Raw genomic sequence first — 21,280 nt, forward strand, 5'->3', positions numbered from 1 at the left:
AGCTCATAATAACATTCGCACTTAAGAAGATTCGAGGAGCCCCGGTGACAGACCTTGAAGCAATATTCGAATCTTAGGAAGACAACAGAATAAAGTGAGTGTAATGCAGATATCATTAATGTCAGTTCACGTCAGAATACCACAGACAATTCAAACTTCATTTTTAAACAGGATTGGAATAAACAATACTGGACACATTTCTGGTATAAATGACCACATTACTTAAAAAAAAAATCAGACAGCACCCACGTTTTTATGCTTCTGAATGAAAACAATATTTGTTTTCAGATCACAAGAGTAGTATAAAGTATAATCGGTCCCTCTCTATGACCGCTCATGATAGTCTCCCACACAAAAGCTCCTCTTTTATATCAGCACATCTCGTTTCAAAGGTTTCATGCACCATTTCACCAGGTCCGGGCTTTTAAGTCTAAAAAAAAAAAAAACAACCATAGAAAGGGGAGAAAAAAAAAAGAAGTGGGTCAATGTTTTGCATGTCTCTGTTAACAGATGTCGTGCTAATCTGGACCCACAAACAAAACAGCCAGTCACAGAGCAAACGCAAAACATTTATGGGACCGTACGTCAGAATGGACCAAACCTTTTTGTTTGACCTCACAGATGACTAGCAATCTCACTTGATTAATCATTTTGAACAACTGACTTTGGCAAAAGAAGAAGTGACCAAGCCGAGAACTGCGAGCTGTGCTCGTCGGTACTGTAAGTGACAGATGGAACAGGCAGGCCTTTGCACAGCATCCATGGTTACAGTACATTCATATTCCACGGCACCTGAGGATGCAAGTCTTGGTTCTGTAGGCACACAGCTCAATTCCCTGCTGTCAATAACACTGGTGAGCACTCTTACCTGAAGCTTCATTTTCCAACAGGAATGCATTTGTATATCCTTAAATGTGGAAGTCCCCTCCACACACACTCACAGAGATTCCCCCAAAGGTTACATGTCTCCTGTTTTCCCTGCAGGACCGGTTGGCAGATATGGAAGCGTTGCTGTAGCAGCGGTGGTGGCGGCGGCGGCAGCCGCAGCCTGCCCTACATTTGCCTGAGCTTGCAGAGCGGAGTTGCGACTTGTCTGGGCTTGCTCACAGCTCCAGAGCACCACACCAGTCTGTGATTACATTGGACAAGCTGCTTCCTCCAGCTGATTCCAATCAAAGCGGCATCTGCTGAATAATTCATGAGGCCTGGGTGAATCCACTTTGTCCCCACCCCTTCTCTTTGTCCCAGAGGGAATCAGCTTTCCTGTCCCGAAAGGACAGCCAGCCATTTGTTGCTATGAACAGGCACTTGAAGAATGAAGAAGGGCCACATGGCAATTTCTATCCCCCCCCCTTTTTTTTCTAGGTCGTCTATCTTCCACCCCCAACACCCTCCTCTCTCCTGCAGGCAGTTCCTGATTGTTGGATCTGCTGTTTAAAAAATAAACATGGTATGCCACTTGTCCCACGGTGCTCAAATAAATTAGCAGCTTTTCCCATAAAACTGCCAGAGAACACCAAGTGGAGAAGGAGCTGAGGCAAAATCAAATAAAAACCTAAAAAAGATGGGGTGTTTCTAGGACCTTTAAGTACACAAAGTGTATCAATGGAATTACAGATATGAGTGCTAATGCCTTTTATCTGACATGAGGTTATTCACTAATTAAGAACATTAAAGATTTTATTAAACTATTTTTTAAACTCTCTTGTAAGTTTACCGCACATTTTCATCCTAGCATGTTGTGACCATATTGTTCTAGTGAATAAAATGATAATAATTATAATAATTGCTTACACTTCTATAGCACTTTTCTGGACACTCCACTCAAAGTGCTTTACAGGTAATGGGGACTCCTCTCCACCACCATGATTGGTAAGGGCCAATGGGAAATTTGGCCAGGACGCTGGGGTTATACCCCTACTCTTTTCGAGAAACGCCCTGGGATTTTTAATGACCACAGAGAGTCAGGGCCTCGGTTTTACGTCTCATCCGAAGGACGGCGCCTGTTTACAGTATAGTGTCCCCGTCACTGTACTGGGGCATTAGGACCCACACAGACTGCAGGGTAAGCGCCCCCTACTGGCCCCACTAACACCTCTTCCAGCAGCAACCTTAATATAAATAATTGAAGCTTTCCAGTACATGTCTAATAAAATTGTTTTGTCAAATGTACATGGACAGTATCAACTTCACAGCTGCATTTCTGGGGTAACCCTATATATATGAAAACAGGGTTCCTGCATAAACCAAAATAGATGCCTGACTTATATTCCTTCACAACAGATGCATAAACTGTAACTAACTCCAGATGTTTTAAAAAAAAATACAGTATTTTTCAATTAACTCCTAACATGGTATCATTCTAGTGAGGATTTTATTCTCACTACTCAAGCTGCTTCTGTCTTGGGAACTATGATAGCAACTGAATTGAGAGTCAACAGAAAGTCATTAGGCTGCTGTACTGTCATTCGTTTCTTGTTTCTACACATGCTGTAAAGCAAGCTGTTCTTGAGCAAATACTTGATCTGTATCATTCTGGTGACAGTATAGTTAACATGTGGCTAAATGGAGGTCCTGCATAAAGCCCAATGTCTGCCTGACTACCATTGTGTTTACAAAAGTCAAACCATCATGGTGATAGAAACTGCTGTATCATTTAACTGGACACTTTCATCACAGCCAGACCTGCATCAGGACAGCACTTCACATGCACCGGTAAATGCTCCCGGTAATGCTGTCTACATCTCCTCAAAACTTCCAACTCCAAGCTTGGCAGACACCACTGTGGTGCTGATATGAATAATGCTGAAAAGGAGCTTCTGCTTAAACCAATATGGCTGTAAGACCACCAACATGCTTACCCAACCGCTGCTTGGTACTGTAGATACTGCTATACTGATTGACTTGAAACTGGTCTGGTTTTACCACACTAAAATCCCATTTACACCTCACATTTGCAGTGAGCATGAATCATCACCTGCTTGACAAAACCTTTATCCTATAACACTAAAATTTTATAGGATATATGAACTCAAAAACCTATTTGCAGTTATCTAGCTAATATTATAAAGCTAAAGCAAGGAGCAGTAGCTTGCAGTTCTAAAGATTCCCATACTGAATGTTATCGAAGGAACATGAATGATACAACAACCAAAAAAGCAAGGCCACTATGTGATCTAGCTTTGATTAAAATGTAGAAATCATGGTTTCTAACCATGCCCATTTTGGGAAGGTCTGTCAGCATGGTGGTAGTTTCAGAGCAAATGCCAGGAATAATTTTCATCACAAACACAAATATCACTTGTGACAATTCAAGGTTTGCTACTGGCTACAGTAAACTGGAACAACCCTCGTCTTACGGATATAGAAGCATAATCCAATTCAAAGCAACACTGGCTGGAGACCAGTATAAAAGAATTGAAACTCTAGTAATGCAGCAAGGGAAAATGATAGATAGTATATGTCTTTTCACTACTCGATCAAAGGATTTCATAGGCTATAGAGATGTTAAACATTGAATCAAAAAGATAAATTTCTTAGCAATGTTTAACAAAATATGTAAATACATTTTTACTTAAAACGTGTTCACCACTAAGTGAAGCTATGAATGAGGCTTGGCATACCTTTAACAAAACACGATGTTTAGGAATGTCTAATTTATTTAAACTGTACATGAACCTGGACTTAGATATGAGAAATGAGAACAGTGCCTGTCCTGCCTAAAAGGAACAAATGTTTGCATTTCTGTCCTGCAGCATCAACAGAAAAGATACCCTGGCAATTCAAACATCACAGGCTAAGGGTATGTTCATGTCAGCACTCCTAAGCCCACTGTTGACGAGCATAGGGTAACCGGTTGCTCAATATGGGGAAAATAGATCTTTCAGTTCTAGAGGGATGCACAAAATGATAGACAAGAGTTAACACTTAAAATCCCTTCTGTAGGAAAATAGTTCTAAATTCAGTTCTCTAGAAAACATTTGCTTCTGCCATTCAGTGCAATTCCCTCCAAAGAGCAAAGATGCATTCTCTCAGTCTCAACAGATGTCTGCTTCTCAGACAAGCTTGGAAAAAGTACAGATTGGACTGAGGTCACACATGCCCTGGAAGTCCATAGGCTTCCATCTGCTTGACGATTTACATTTTTGGCATAGCTTTCTATTTACTGCTGGGTTAGAGGATCCCCAGCAGACGAACTAGAAGATTGTTTAATACTGACAGCATTTATTAGAAAGGGAAGTTTTCAAGGAATTTATTACATCCTGTTCACATGACATAAAGAAAACAGCTAGATCAATGAGATTTTCCCCCACTTTATTTTCTATGATCCCTGTATGCAACTAGTACTTCAGTTTTACCTGTAATGTACTGTAGTGAAATGACTAGATTTCCTCCAAAACAAAGATGGTTCTCTAAGCATCAGAGTAAAGAGAGTAAAGAGAGTAATACAGTTCATTAGCTAGAATAGGATTTTGCCTGTTTGGCCAAGAAGGGAACAAATGATGTCTGCTAACTAAACATGAAAAACTTACATGTTTACATGTAGCTGTACAAGACCTGAAAGGTCTTTCATACTGTACACTATGGTTTGGTACAGTATGTGCTGCACGTCATCAAATACATTTTGCAGTACAATGTTAACTTACTGAAGAATGCAGTTGTTATAAGATGAGAGTCCACAGGTATACAATACATCGAAAACATCAACAAATTACACTGCAGGATATAGTGCACAGCTTTAAAGGCAAGCTTCCTTGCATGCACACTACCCACCTTATGTTCTTGATAAATGATAACAGCTTATCATACAGTGCCACACATAACTGACCCATCTAACTTTCTCTGAATAAATCTTTGACAACATTGAGAGTTATTCAAGGTTATTGTCACGACATTTATAATGGAGGATGGCAAAATTCAAAAGTGTTTTTATATAGGTCGCTGCTTGCACAGTCACGGTACAGCAGCTTCTTCAGACAGCCTCATTACTAGATACTGTACGCACAGGTGCAGTGACCATGCTGGATAAACATTCAGAAAGTCCCCTACTGATCACTCATGCTGCGAAAGCATTGGTTTTATAATTCGAGCCTACATTTGTAACATGATGGTCCTGAAAAGTGCATGGTCTCCAGTGTGCCGAAGAACGAGAAGCGATTGTGTTTACAAGGTGACGATTAGAAGCTTCTGTAGCTGCTTCCCAGCATTGAACATTCTATTAAACAGTTCTGTTAGTTAAAACAAGCTCACATTTCACACTGAAATTCTAGCTCGAAAAGTGAAGTCAAATACCCCTTATCGTCTATTGTTTCAGTTCAAAATAAATTATTTCTTGCAGCATCGGTGCCGGTGATTTAAAAAATCACTTGGTGTGTCACAAAAAGTTTGGACCAGACTTTTTGCAACACAATTTTAAAGCACCATGTTAACAGGATGAAGAACTGGTGGGTGAAAGAAAGGTGAAACGTAACTAGCAGTACACCATTAAAGAAAAGGCACTGAAAAATAATGACAGACCTTTAGCGCAAACCTTGACCTAACGGCAGAAAACACAGCCTGCTTACAGATAAAGAGACATAATGGTGTCATCAGTAATCAGATGTGTATTTTTGTAGTTGAACAGGTAAGCTGATTCAATGGCAATTAAATATGTTCTGAATACCTCCAAGTGTGCAATGAGGATGAGGGCTTCAAGTCTTAATTAAATTCAGTCCTTAAAGAACCACCTGCTGTTTGAGACAGTGCTTTTAGTCATATTGGAAATTTCTCAGTTCCCTCAAGGCTTAAATGTAAAATAACCTTTTATCTTCTCTCTCTCTCTATATATATAACAAAATCTAAAGAGTAGATTTATTTTTATTTCATCTACAATCTTACTGATGTTAGAGCATATTTTAACTGAGGACTGAAAAATACATTATAGAATACATGAATGAGTCATAGGAGTGCTTTACAAGCAGCTGAACAGAGAAGAGCTTGCAAAAAAGGAGTAGATAAATAACTAAAAGGAATGTATGGTCGTCTTTAAAACCTCTTTATACACATGCATTTGTAGAATAATAAAAAAGTTGCTTCAATCACACATTGTACTCTGACGAGAAAACATATAAGACTGAACATTTTTTATAAGACAATTTAGACAACAGTGTCATTCAGATTCCTCACTGGCGAAACTACTAGAGAGGCGAGTGATATTTGAAAAAACAAGATAAATAGTTTTTGATACACCAATTCTGATTCTTGTGCCACCAGATGAGATCTGTTACATAGAATGAACTTTACACATTTTTTACTGCTTATGCATTAAAGAAGGTTGGGTTCTCAGGTATGTGACAATGTGAAGGGAAGATGGGCTTTTTATAACCTTTATATAATTAATCTTATACAACATTTTCATCTACAGAATCTTGGTCACGATGTAAAATGAAGCAAAGAAATTGGGTTAAGCATGAAAAGATATGGGAGAGATTGAAATGACCCAAATTGCAACTTTCAATAGCTCTCATGGTTTACCGAGAAGGACATACTACAACAGAAACATTAACAGTACTTTGCTTTATAATCTCACTGGTCAGAGGACAGGAAACAGATGTCTGCTCCTAATATGCCTGTGATGAAGGGAGACACCAGACTTACGGACAAGCCTAGACCTTGGACTTTCTGCCTTACCAAACCTAACATACTGTATGTATGCTTTCGGAAAACTGACACAGACCTTGTTACATAAAATGCTGTCTGAACTAACAAATTCTTCCTTTGTGATTCTAGTATAAGGAAGGACAGAAGACCTTCTCGACACATTGGAAAAGAAGAAAACAAAGAATTATTTGGATTACACCTCAGAGTGAGACTACAGTAAGTGCCTGCCTCGAAGACATCCTATTTTTGTAGCGAAAATAAAGTGTCTAACAGAAATATTCTGTGGCATTTTTTACATAACAGTGGGCCTAACATTCCACATTTCCTGTGTATGAAGTTTTTTTCCTTCCTTTTTGGAAATGTATTCATCTAAATACTGTCAGCTGCCTTCACTGTGCGAGGCTACCAAGATAAAGCTGATGTGGTACTGCAGGCTCTCCTGTAGCACTAGTTCTCAAGCCTTTATATTAGACATGAACCATTTTTTACACAATTATCCCAGACACACAATACATACTGCACTTTACATCCCCCAGGGAGGACCATTTGTCTGTAATAAATTAAGCAATGGTGAGGAGTGAATAAACACTTCTGTTTTATTTGTAGGTCTGCTGATAGTCTCAGGATATTGTACTCAACTGGAAATGGAAGGGAGGATTCTGAATGAAAGTTTTTTTAGCCGTGACTTTGATCATTTCAACGGCTTGGACTTTTTCATATTTAAACCGGATTCTGCTTTTCAATCATGGTAACCTGCAATCACTCCATACCAAAGCACCCTGTGTGATAAAATTCTATTTCCCTAGTATAATCAAAAGGAGTCCTCAGTAAGAGGTACTGAAATCACTCCTAAAATAGCTTTGGTCACATGTGAAAGATCAATACAAGAGACGCCACAAATAGCTTCATACTGCACTAAGTTCATACCTGCTGTTTTTTTAGGGGATGTGCTGAAAACATCTTTGCAGCTATGCAGAGAAAACATTTATACTGTTAATATAAAATGAGTCCATATTCAATTTAACTTAAACCTCTGTAAAATATCTTTTGCATTGTAACCAACTAAAACTAGGATTTCATATTGTCATGTTATGGGACTACCTCCCTTGTGTAATGCTATTGGACAATGCAATATTCTAAGAAACAAATTAAGAAAATTACAATTTCCGAAATGTATTTAAGGTCATTAGGGGGTTTAAAAAGAGAAGACATTATGAAAATACTATAAGTGTATAATGTATGACTGCTCCTTTGTCCATTACAATTACTCTTATCTAGTTTCAGCACCTTTTTTGTCATTTTAGTTCATAATCAATAAGACTAATGACTTTATGGTTAATTTAACTTCCAAAATTACTCTTGAATCATAGCTTTGCTATTTAAGAGTATTTACATTCTGTGACCTATTGTAGCCTTTTGTTTGTAGAGCATTTTGACAGAACAATTAGCAGGAAAACGTTACTAAATGTAAAAAGTGAAAACAATGGCAAAGAGCCTCAGTGTAGTTTTTCTAATGATCCCTTTTAGCATGTGAAAAAGCAGAGCACTAAAATAATAAAACCTCCATATTACACTGCTAATTGGGATGCGACAACTTCAATATCCCACTTGATGACGCTGGTCTTGTGCCTTTGAAAATCAGCCAACAGCCCTCTCTGGCTGAGTCTGGCTGTGATGATAGATTTCATATGTGCGTTTCAGAAGTTAAAGATCACATACAGCTGCAGAACTGCTCCGATCCATTCCGGTCCTGTTGCAAATTAATCTGTGACAGCTCTTTCTAATGAGGACATGGAATCTAATCCACGTTGCCCTTTTCATGGAAAAAAAAGACATCTGCACAGAGAGCAAACAATAACTTTCATGTGGGTTTCTATGGCAATGTATCTTTCAATTAACACACCTGTGGTTGGCCTAGTTCAGCATTCCTGGAATCAAAGCTTCATGCATCTTAAATTCTATTCATGCATTAAATTTCCACATTTTGTACTTTCCCTACTCAAGTCCATTAGAAGAACCAGAAGAGCCATTTTAGGTATAATCTCCTTATAAACCTTGTTCTAATATTGTTCCCATTAAGGAAAATGGTCGAACCGAGTCAGGGATCCAGTTTATCATGTTGATAAACTAGTTCTTTAAATTATCAAAGAAAGATATAAGATAAGAAATGCAAAGAATAAAAGAATAAAACACCTGAATCAGTAATGTACATAAAACATTTTTTTAAGCAATTTAAAAAAGATTTTAAGCAATTTGATCAGTTCAAGGACCAGTCACTAATTCTCTTTTTTCAGTCCATAAAAGAATTAAGTCTCATAAAGCTGCACTGATATTGTTTTTGTGGGTTTATTTCAGCATCTTAGATTCCACGTAAAAATATTTTGAACGGTGAAATAATTTCAGCTTGTGATAAAATTATGCAAAATGTACATGAAATGTAAAGGTAGTGGTAAAATGGTCATGCCAACATATGGTGTTGGGCCACTGTTACGTCCTCATGTGTGTGTCCGTATGTTTTGTTTTTTTTCCCCCCACTTCCTGTATTCAGCTACCATCACATTGGTCCATCACTACACCATCTTTGCCGTGGTGACATCATCGTCGATCAACTCACGACCAATCAGAACTCAGGAACGGGCAGGAGAACCAAAACTTTGTCACCAGATTGATATGAACGGAAAACAGCTTTCTTATCATTGCTAAATTCCATGCCTTTCTGTACAACTCCTAGTGAATTCTTTGCCGTGTAAGGGTTATGTAGGCGCTCTCGGAATTGACTAACATAAGTTAGCACATTAGTCTTAGGACTTGATTCAATGTTTAAAATGTTCTCCTTTAAAACCTTTAATGGACCTCGAACGGTATGCCCGAATACAAGCTCTGCGGGACTAAAACTAAGAGATTCCTGTATAGACTCGCAAAAAGCAAATAAAACCAATGGAACACCTTTTTATTTACTGTTCGAGAGTCTATACAGGAATCTCTGAGTTTTAGTCCCGCAGAGCAAAGAGACAAAGTTTTGGGTCTCCTGCCCATTCCTGAGTTCTGATTGGTCGAGAGTTGATTGACGATGATGTCACCACGGCAAAAATGGTGTAGTGATGGACCAATGGGGGAATGGGGAGGGTAGCTGAATACAGGATGTTACGTCTGAGTGTGTGGTCCATGTGTGTTTAAGCTAGGGTGTTTGAAGACGCCGAAGACCGAGTGTTTCGGGTTTTGTATTGTAGTTAGGTTAGCTTTCCCTCACTTTCTTAGCCAGCTCCATCTTGTTTGTTGTTTTATTTTCTTTGGCACCGCTCTAGCTCCCTTTCCCTGAGTGTTATTGTGTCCTATTACATACCAGTCACTTAGTCCCTCACCAGGAACCCACCTGGATCCAAAAACTATCCGAAATGTTACACCCCTTTAGCCCTAGACACTTCGGGACTTAACACAGGAAGTGGAAATAATATATACGGACACTCACATGGGGATGTAACAGCCACCATGTATGACCAGTACAACCTGTTTGTGCCCTATTATCATTTATCCTGGAATTCTCCAGGAGATGGAAATTGTTCTGTCAGGTGTTGTTCCTAAATACCTCATAAATGCTGGACTGGGTTCAGAACTGGCGACTGAGAAGGCCATGACGTCTGGAAAACATCAGGGTCATATTACCTAAACTACTGGGCAACCACACGTGCTCTGTGGCTGGGGGCTTTGTTATCCTGGAAGAAACCCCTTGCTGCAATTAGCATTGACCTGGCTTTTCAAGGGAATAAGTGCACCCAAACAACACCAGCAAAATGTGCCCAAAAACATTATGGAGCTACCAGAACCTTTCACTGTTGGAACCAAGTACTCAGGGTAATGGAGTTCTTTACGTTGACACCATGTGCGCGCTCATGCGCTTGTGGAGAACGTGGAGAAGGACGATTATGGAACACGAGCAAGCGATACGAATGATTCATCTGACCATATCACATTCTTTCACTGATTGGTAGTACATTGCCTGTGCTCTGTAGACCAGTAGGCTCGTGCATTGCCAGGAGTGAAGTACAACTTGCGCAGTGCACCTCAACTACAGCATCCCACTCTGTGGAGCTTGCGGCGGACCGTTTTCGAAGCAGCTGGCTGATCCTGCTCCAGATCAAAATCTGGAGACGAAGTGGCAGATGCTCCCTGTGCTTGCCTTACATTTATTATTGCACAGATATCGCAGAGTGTGTGCTTCTTCACCCCGTCGGCCTTTTCTGCTGATGGCTTTACCTCGGAGTGTTGCAAGTGCAAGATCAGCAAGTTTAGCTGTCTTGGCCACTGAAGCTCCTGCCAAACACACAACAACCCTCTTTCAAAGTCAATGAGGCATGCAGGCATGCTAGCCTTGATTATAGTCACCCAGGCCTGTTCAGCCTGTTTTATACATGACCTTGAACTTTCCAGGATGTTTTTTGTTTACTTAACACACGAGCTGACTGGAGTGGAAGCATATTTGATGACCCTCATTTACGAAGGTGTTTCCATTTTTGGGTTCATTAGCTGTATATGCTAGTATAATTCCAAAAGAGATAAGATAGAGATGTCTTCCTTTCTTGGATGGAATATTTTAATAACTGAATTTAAAAGAAGCAGTAGATTTTCCTGTTTTAATACCTTGGTTTTCTTAAATCCCTTTTGTCCCCAGATTCCCATGATTAGGGGAAACCATTTTTTTTTCTTACAGTGAATGCATATAAAGAAGCTTTAGCTTCAACTAGATGATGTAGCCAATTTTCATTAGTATTATTTTGGGTATTGAGTAATGTGCTACAGTATCTAGAACACAATGTTTCTTTGTCTCCATGTATTCCTTCAGTGTCCATTAGACCATTTGGCTTGCTGATAAAAGAGATGGACTCATTCAAGACTCTTACGGACCTTATTTCATAGCTGTGCGTCTCTGGATAAGAAACACCACTTGCTGAAGCACAGCCAGGACGTGCTGTGCACTGCAGCACAGGGAGTTGCCAGTCTTGCTTACACTATTAATCTCTGGCACAGTTTCCTGGGTAACCAGCAATGCCTTTCACCTCACTCGGCTTTCAGAAAAAGCGTACACAATTCACTGGCCTTTTCTGTAGTCTAATGGCTGATCCCGGATGAGCTCACCTCTCTGTATGTGGCTAGGCTGAAATAACTCTGAAAAACATGGATTTTTTCAAGCAGCTATTTAAGAGCAGAATACACATCAATGAGACCTCCCTTGTAAAGTGCATGATGCAGTACGGACCACAGAGGAAGAGGTTTTGTCTGTTGCTTAATTGTGACAGCAACACAATTGGGAACAGAGATATGGAAAGTCTTAAAAAAGGCAACAAAACATTTGGTACAAAAGTTCCAAAATCCCTCTTAAAGTCACAATTAGCAACTGTCAAGCAACCTCTCCCAAAACTATTAGCATGCTTGTAGTCCTTCAGGCCAACAGAGTTTAGCATTAGCGACTGAAAACATGCTTTTTTTAGTTCTATCATAAAATCCAACAGTCACCAACACATTTCTTAAAAATGCTTTCAGATCTCAGAGTTTTTGCTTTCTTCTTTCTCAGCATTTTGTGGAGGATTAGAATTTTTTTCTCTAAGATGCAGTATGCAGTATTTGCAGAACTCCATTTTAAGAAGTGAAGGGAAGAACTACTGCTTACATGGCATTAGGCCACAAGACATGTTTGGTTCCATTTTTATTACACCAGCAGGGCTCTGCACAGACAAAGAGACAACAGAAAGTCTTGCTGCCCTTATCAACCTTCACCCACGTTATTCACATCATATTATCACTATAGCTGACAGGATTAGCATTAATATCTATATTATTACAGCACTGGCTGTGACATACTGTTGTATTAAATGACAGTAATATATATTAGAACTGACAACAATACTGTACAGTTTGCATTGCACTTGTTGGTTCCTCAAGTGGTATAAGTCCTGTCCATTTTACACTGCTTTTCACACTTATTTCATTACTGCCTTCACAAAAAATACATTGAATTCATACCTTCACTTTAAATGAGCGATCTTGTGATACCTTTCATTATGGATGGTGAATCATTGAGGATTGGAAGGACATCTGATACTGTTTATATTAAAGGAAAGGAAATGCATTTTCTGTCAAGTAAACCTATAAGAACACATAGCTCTAGCATTGAGATCAGTGGCAGTATATTTCTTCTCCAGCTAATATTTCTATTTAAAATCAAATCTTGAAGCAAATTAAAATGTTGATAAGTAATAAACAGTAGGGAAACATACTGCATACAGTATGGTAAGATTCTAATGAAAGGCACAAACAATAAGAAATTGTTTCTTATACCGCGGTGTCTCAGCAGAAGAGTTTCTTTCTCGCCTGCACCTGCAGTTAGATGATGACCCCAGCTTCACAATGGATATTTATTTCTGCATGACACATCTTATTAAAAATTAAATCAAAAGTCACTTCATTGTTTTGGAGAGAAAGCCTGCAATACTCTGCCTTCTTCCTTTTAAAATATGAAAAGAGAAAACCTTCATCTCTACCGCAGACCACTTGATCATTTCCCTTTGTATATTTCCAAAAGAGAAACACAGGCCTGGAAATCATTGTAAGATCAGGCTAGAGTGTTTTCTGAGGCAGAGAATGGCATTAATATCTCTATTAATGTAGAGAAAAGGGCATGTTACAACAGAATACAATACAGTACGAATTAAGGAATTTCTAAAAGTGAGTGACAAATTATCCCCATTTTCAAGGAATAGCTACAATACAGCTTAAACTACTCTGCCTTTTTACTTCAATGGAAACAATACAGATTCTCAGAACTTTTAAGTACCAGGACGACGTTTGATGGGTTGGGATTTGAGTTCCTCCAAACTGAACAGGACTGTAATCATCCTTTTCTTCTTAATTCTTAAACACACAGGCATGGGCTTTTGCTGTAATTACTGCAGACACTTTTTCAAAAGTTTTTTTTTAAAAGATGAAATCTTAACAATCATGATACGGTTTTCCACTTACTGTTAGAACATCGGTTAATACAGATGTTATATTTATGAGGACATCTTTTGTTTCAGAAATGGCCTTGTCCATTACTAGTGATCTCATCTTTCCAACAAAACCTACCCAACTTAGTTTTTACCTTACAGTATCATTAAAAAACTCATAAAAAAAGCTCTTTGCAAAACAAAAAGAGCAGTGAGGAAAGCCTCATTTAAATTAAATGAAGCTACAGCACTATCAAACATCTGCATGGAGGGCCAATGTTATACAGTGCAGAAATGAAAGGAATCACAAATTTACCATCAACTAATTAACATTTTGACATTTTATCACCTGCTGGATATACTCTGATTGAATTAGCGGTTATTAATAACATTCACAAAGAATGGAAGGAATATGCAGTATCGCGAACAACAAATCCAGACTAAATTAAGTTAAAGTCAAATGATTAAGGCCCTATAGTGCTTAATGTAACAGAATATCTTTGATGCTATCGGCAAGTGACCGGTATGAACACAAGTATGCTCCCAGCTGTTACAGCAAACATGAGAAGGACTACAGTACGTTACCATTGGGTCTCGGTTTGAAACCTAGCAGAACTGACAGGTTACCCGCGATGTGTAGACTGGTGTTAGAATTGCACAGATTAGGAGCCATAACAAACAATTTAATATACTGTACTTGCCTGGATTTGTACCAAATAATAAAACATACTGGCAGTAACAGAACCAGAGGTGGAGGGTGGAGGTGTTTCCCAAATATTAAAGTTAATAATAATAAATAATATTAAAGGTTTACTAAACAAAATACTAAATAATCATAAAGGTTTTGTATGGACCCCAATCAGAAGAATATTACCATTTAAAGAATGTGATCTAGATTATATTATTGTAATAATCCCTGTGGACATATTTAATTCAACGCTGCTTTCATTTGTGGATCACTTACAGGAGTACTGAAAGCTTCAACTCTGGACAATTAGTACAAATCGAACCATTTACTGTAATCTATAATTACAAGTGTGGAAGTGTCCTCAATAAACCTCAGTTAATCCCTTCCACAATGCTACTGTAAATCCCAATGATCAGAAGATCAGCTATTCCAACTCTAATCAGGGATCTAGCAGTCTTGTAAAAGCAGGCTGTAGAGGAAATATACTGTAGAGCTGATTATGATCCTGTAATGAAGGACCCTGGTAGTGTTGCCTGGTGCCACCTGTGAATTGAAAAGTTAAATGTGGTAGTAAAACAATTTCGGCAAGAATACAGATTCCCGAAATTTCCCAGAGCCTTTCCCATTATTTACAAAATCTACACGTAATGGCAATGTCGCACCTATGAAAATCTTGCATTTTAAGTATCAATATATCCAAACTCTTCAGAAGGCTCCAATATTGACAGAATGCAGGTCATACTTCATATCATAAAGACAGTTTAATGACTTAATGATGACAACTTCACTTTCACTTAAAGGTGTACATTGAATAGTGCAATTCAGTTAATGGAATAATGTCTCAAGATTGAATAGGTCTTTGAAATAGTATATTTCACACTATTTTATCTGTCCTTTTAGTTGCAGACTAGGGATAACATTTCTCACCATCAGTAACAATGAATAAAAATAACCCTAAAATGTCCACATTTAAAGTACCACACCTCCCACGATTCTTTTTGCAGTACTGTACCAGCAAGACCAAAAAAATTGAATATCCTATACATTAACATTTTATCTTTTAATAAGAAATTGAAATTGTTGCTTCTACTTTGCTAGAGGGGCAATACAATGTCTTCTTACGAAAAGAAAATGCTTGAATGGTCTCCTCTCATGTGTAAACTTACATCTTTATTTGTGTTACCAATTAGAAAGGAGAGCAATACGTTTAAGAAAATATTGCACCAATTACATCTGATTGTACTGGTGCATAACAATGGAACTTTTTTTTCCTGTTGTTTACACTCTATAATTAAGTGGTTAGAATATCTTTGTGCTTAAATTGGCTAATTTTATACAATGTTCATTTGACTAAGAAGGCATAGATTTACAAATCTAATTTAGATAATCATGTTTAACAGCTTTGGTTAAACTAAAATATTGTTTTAGTACAGTATATTGGTGATCTCACCAAGGATAAGACCTCAGGGCCTGATGTGATCAATCACAAGCATTCACAAATACAAGTCACAAAGACTGCTTGAAGCCAGAAGAACACAATAACAACAGACCTCTTTAGAAACCAAGAATAAGCTACCAGGTCAGCCAGCAACCCCTGCAATTTTTCATACACCCTTCATTTCAAAATATACAGGCACATTTCATAAAAACATCTCACATAAAGAAAAAAAAAGTATACTGTCCAGTCCAAGGGTCTTCCCTTAAAACCCCCAAAGAAATACTGTTCAATCTCAGATGACCCACTGAAGAATCAATTAAGTGCATAAAAACCAACCCAGCGAGGGGATTGCTGCCAACAGTTTATATTCATGATAAAGTACTTTATTAACAGCACAGTAAGTTGTTATTTGTGACTGTTTTAACCACACCTGAAATGCATGTAATCATGCTGAGGCTTTGTCATGAGCAGACGGCTACTGCAGCCTTCAGAGAAGAAATCATCTCGACTGTGGGAGTATGGAATTACAGTAAATATGTCACTAATAATTACACTGGCTCCAAAGGTATCTGTAAGAACACTATTAACTTGCTTTACTTTACACATACAAAGTGGTATCTATGAACCTTGTTTTCACAGTTGTAAGGTTTCCAAAGATCCATTCATCTCCCAGACATAGTGAGCTCTCCTTTCTTGCTTTACTCCAGAAACCATTTGAACACGCATAAGTCGGTATTTCCTTAGTCTAGCCCTGTCATAGAAGATGCTGCCAAAAAAACTGAATCTTGGGGTTAATTAGAAGAGATTATCTGCAGTTGCTTTTCTTCATCAAGTGTTTGCTGCCAAAACTCAGAGAACACCCCCATACCACACAGGAACACAATTTCTTTGGTTCAACTGACAGTTCCTCTATAGTTCAGCATCTCCTAGCAGTTAACAATGGCTCCAGGGGTATTTTTACTACCCCCAGCTGTTTGAGAGAAAACGACACTTTCTCCAGTGTTTAACTTTTCTGTTGGACAGCCTTCAGCAACCCCACAGCTAGGTTTCTATGTGCTTTGTCTCTTTTGTTTCTTTCCTTCCCAGTTGGAAAAGAAAGGCCCCTCGTGTCTTGAAGGCACGTGTGCTGTCCTGACGCAGGTAATCCACATTTGTTCCCCGTGTGTGATCTTTCAAGTCAGCATTAAACCTGCTTCTAAAAATGCTCAACACTTTTATAGGTGAAATGCAACTGCTCCAATCGCAGTCTAGCTTATCCCTCTGGAAGCAACTGTTTCATAAAGTTGATTATTCTTCTCTTTCCATTATATAACTTCTCAGTTTTAATGTAATGGAAGTATGTTTTACTCTACAGTCTTATAAAGAATAACCTTACATTGACTCCCAATCATAACATACATCAGCAACCGTATACATGGTAATCTGAAGAGACAGACAGATCTAGCTCATTTACCTTCTCATCTAATTTTTGGCATTTAGGCAAAACTATTATACCACTTCTTTACCATTGTACACATAAAAACATATTTACTGTATCATTTTTAAAACCGTAAAATATAAAAATCTTTCTTCATTAAAAGGTAAAGACGCATTCAGTTATAGCAGGAAAACAGAAGTGCTACATTATCTACATGGTGCTGCTGAGATAATTTAGTAATTTAGTAACACTGTTTCCTCAACTGTAAACATAACTGGAATTATGTCGACTGAACCTAAAATCCATCGGAGCCCAGCCATCAACATTGTAATAGCTGCCACCAACATTGGGAATGGATAAGACAAAATTTAAAAAGAATAAAGCTTTTGGCCCTACATTATTTTTTCCAAGCCTGCTATGGAGAGAAATTTGGTCAGAAGTGCTGACTTCCACAAGAGCTGCAGCTTTTCTACTATGATGAGTTGTTACTGAAGGTTAAGTACACAGGCTACAGAGACAAAGAACAGGCCTCCACCAAGGATGCATTTTTAGCCCACTCATTTCTAACAAGTATGGAGGTCAAGATGTACTCTGGTGTACCCTCCCTCTGTAGTGTACTCTGCAGCTGAAAAGGATCCAGTTCAAGTTTAATCCCATAGGTGGCAGCACTTCAGTGTACAGTATGATCATTTATTTTACTGCTGTTTCTCATCTTTATCCTATCTTTTATCCCTGACTATATGGGGTTTTTGTCTGTATGTAGTTAAACATATTAAACTTAATTGTAGTGGTGTTTCATTCATTGAACATACATAAAAAATGCCTTTTGTTCTGACTGTCACTCAAGGCCTGTATATTGTTACATAATTTGGACACAGGGACTCGAGAACACTCTTCTCCACACATGTACGTGTTTCATAAATCGTGCTTCAACTGTTTCCTTTCAAACTGTTCGTCAACTGTATCCTTTCAATCAATCTATGCATACTGAATTAAGGAAAATCTGTTGTATTTTGTCCTAGCTTGTAAAGTATGCAGCAAACAAACACAAAAAATAAAAAAACACGTGGTTTGCTTCTTGTTTTTATAATTTAAATATTTTGGGAGTTCAGTTCCCTCAGCTTCTTGCTGGGGAAAATTACTTTAAGCAATATATTGTTCTTCTCTGGACTGAATCAAGAGCAGCAACATATCTTTTCAAAGATGAGATTTTCTCATTTTGTCTCGCAATGTCTTACAATTTATTACTATATCATCAAATTTCACAAATTATATATCCGCCCCCATGCCAATTATTTCAGTACAATCTTTTTACTGACTCATACTGAGAATATGAACTTTTTTCATTCTGAGCTATACAATATCATTACTGTAAATGTGTTTGGGGAAGCTGGGGAAAGACTTGTTTTATAATTAAGTACTGTACATTTTCAAAATAGCTTCAGATACAAAATGTCATGAATAGAATATTTTTCAATGTACTAGTTAAAGATGAAAATACGAACTAGCGAAAATTGGGATAAGAACTTGCATTTTATAACTTTTTTTTTAACTTCCTTTAGGACATAATTCATTAATATAAGTTCAGATTCATTGAATCGGCATGGAGTATTAAAAATCAGTTTTTGAAAAAGACTATACAGCCACTGATACTAATATTATAACTTAAGAAAGTGAACTTAGACTTAGAGTGATTTGTGTAACAGCCTGCAGGCTTGACAGACAGATTGGTAAACACCTTACTGTCTGAAACTAGTTTTAAACACATTAAGAACATATTGCAAAAATTAATCTGTGGATGTTTTCGTATACGGATAGGGAACGCCCTGGAGACCTGCTACAATTATTTATACTCAGCAAATGCACTTGAAATGCAACTGTGAAATGAGTTAGAAATCAAAATCACTTTTTTTTTTTAAATCACTTTTTTTTTAAAGTAAGGCAATTACAAGTTCAGCCTACTATTAACAAGCATGAGAGTAATTTTTAGGACTGAGGTGTTTCTTTTAAATAGAACATACAAAATGTTGTAATGCTCATTTAATTCTTAGGCACTTCAGGCAGATGTCACAGGGACATTAATTTTAACTGCAACAACAGATCACCACAGTTGTTTCCAGCAAGGTAAAGTTAATGTGGGGCAGCTGTGTCTAATAAGAGAAACAATGTTTGGTGACTCTCCCACCACTGTCAGATTACAAATACAAGGCTTAAATTTTTATTCTTTAACTGGTTGTTGAACTTAGCATTCAGAATCATATTTTGTCAAAAAGTACTGTAGATGTGATTAACACTTACAAAGGCCATCAGAAAGACTACATTTTCTTAAACCTCCTCCTCCTTAACCAGGCTTTTCTGTATGATTGTTTCAAGCATTTGTCTTAAATAGTATCAAGAGCTTTAGCCAGCTCATGCATACAGCATTTCTATGTGTGAGAGCTAAAGAACTAATTTAAATATTTTGGAAGTCACATGCTCCTGTTTAACAGCTGTTTCCTGTTTATCTCACATTTGTCATTGAGACACGAACCTTGGCAAAGCCAAGATCCAAGATTAGAAAAAAAGCAGGGTGTTTCTTAAGCATTTTTTAAATTGTGATTTCTTGCATATCTGTATGATTTGAGTCTTCTATTGAAGGCATTACATGGCTGTAAAGTATCATGTGTTTAGTGACTAGTTATGTAGTGAAAACTACAAGAAAACAGTAAACTAAAAAATACAACTTTACCCTCTTTAATTCATCATTAAAACAGTAGTGTAGTATAAAAAAATATTTGTGCACACATTGCTTGTGCTCGCAGTTTCTCATACAGATCACTGAAAAATCTTTGCTTGGCCACATGCATCAACTGAGAAAATGTTGACAGGTTTACGCAGGTGAGTTGGAATGCATCACTGAAATAAAGAAAAGCTCACAGTCAATAAAGCAAAACAAAGCTGTTATAAAAATTGTTGACCTACAGTACTCCTGTTTTTGCTAAATCCACAGCACATAATCATGCAACTTCACGTTCTGCCAGTGGACATTCTGAAAAAGATTTAAGCCACAACTTGGTTTACAAACATTCGGCACATACTGTAACTTAATGTTCTTGTCAGAACATGTGATTTTATGATGGTGGCTTAGTGTGTGACTTCCAAGACCAGACTGCACACAATGAGAGCCAGAGACTTTTTTTTTGGCCTTTGCGTTTTATCAAGAATGAATACCACTTGATTAAACAAGTTATTTTTGCTTTCTCTTGTTGGGCAGAGTTTCAGGTGCTTCTCATAGAAGGTACGTCATAAGTTGAAGAGATATTGGGAGGTTTCTGAATGTCAAAACTACTCCCATCAAAAGTGACAAGGCTCGACCTGGCTAGTATTGCCTTCGGAGTTCAGAAATTAATCACTAATATTATTAATTGTAAAAGTTTTCTCTAGTATTACATTTCTACTCAACGGCAGCTGCAAACCCAAACGATTCCCCAAAACTGTTGGCACTCTGGGTAAAACCAGACTAACACGAGTAATAAGATCTATGTGGTAAAATGCAGAAAAAAAGCTGACAAAAATAATAAGAACTGCTTGGGTGCATTTTTTGTTCTGAAAAGCATCAGTGTGCATGTTCTTTCTTTTGTCAGATTGTCAGTTTACAACCCCCCACATGAAAGGGCAAATTAGCACTACTCTTTCCAGCACTTAATATTTCTTAAAACAAAGGAAACCTGTGGGAAGCCCCCTATCCAAAACTGACGCAGTAACACCTGGCCAGATCAGCTCCCCAACAGTAGACGGCATTTAAAGGATGGAGGTATCAGAGCCCACCTACATGCTGGCGTGGTCCTGAATAACCAGCATAAGGCAATATCTTATCCAGGGCACATCGGCATTCCTACAGAAACTGACCACATGGAAACTGGCGCAGGAGTGTTCAGCAGGAGTCACAGATCCATCTGGCACGATGGTGTGCAGAGACACGGCGAGAGGTAGTATCCATGTTGCATTGCACAAGTGCCCCAGTTCAAAGGTGGAGGTATGATGGTATGGATTGTAATAGAGTATAAAAATATCATGCATAGGGTTTATTGATAGTTAATACGCAAAGTTATACCTCACACATTGCACCTTAGTTTGTT

General features: G+C 38.0%; 1 protein-coding gene across 12 annotated transcripts in view; it reads right to left on the reverse strand.

Annotated features, from left to right (window-relative positions):
- Window positions 1–21,280, reverse strand: part of marchf8 (membrane-associated ring finger (C3HC4) 8) — a 93,702-nt gene that overhangs the window by 37,338 nt on the left and 35,084 nt on the right. The window contains exon 1 of one of the 12 annotated variants that reach the window (XM_088635410.1): window positions 869–1,295. The exons of the other annotated variants lie outside the window; for them this stretch is intronic. Coding sequence (XP_088491536.1) covers window positions 869–898 — 30 coding nt within the window. The 5' untranslated portion in view covers window positions 899–1,295. Of the gene's footprint in view, window positions 1–868; window positions 1,296–21,280 lie in introns of those variants that run through there. 12 annotated transcript variants of the gene reach the window in all.

This window comes from Lepisosteus platostomus, chromosome 6, assembly GCF_059453375.1.
Source record: "Lepisosteus platostomus isolate fLepPlt1 chromosome 6, fLepPlt1.hap1, whole genome shotgun sequence".
NCBI lineage: Eukaryota > Metazoa > Chordata > Actinopteri > Semionotiformes > Lepisosteidae > Lepisosteus > Lepisosteus platostomus.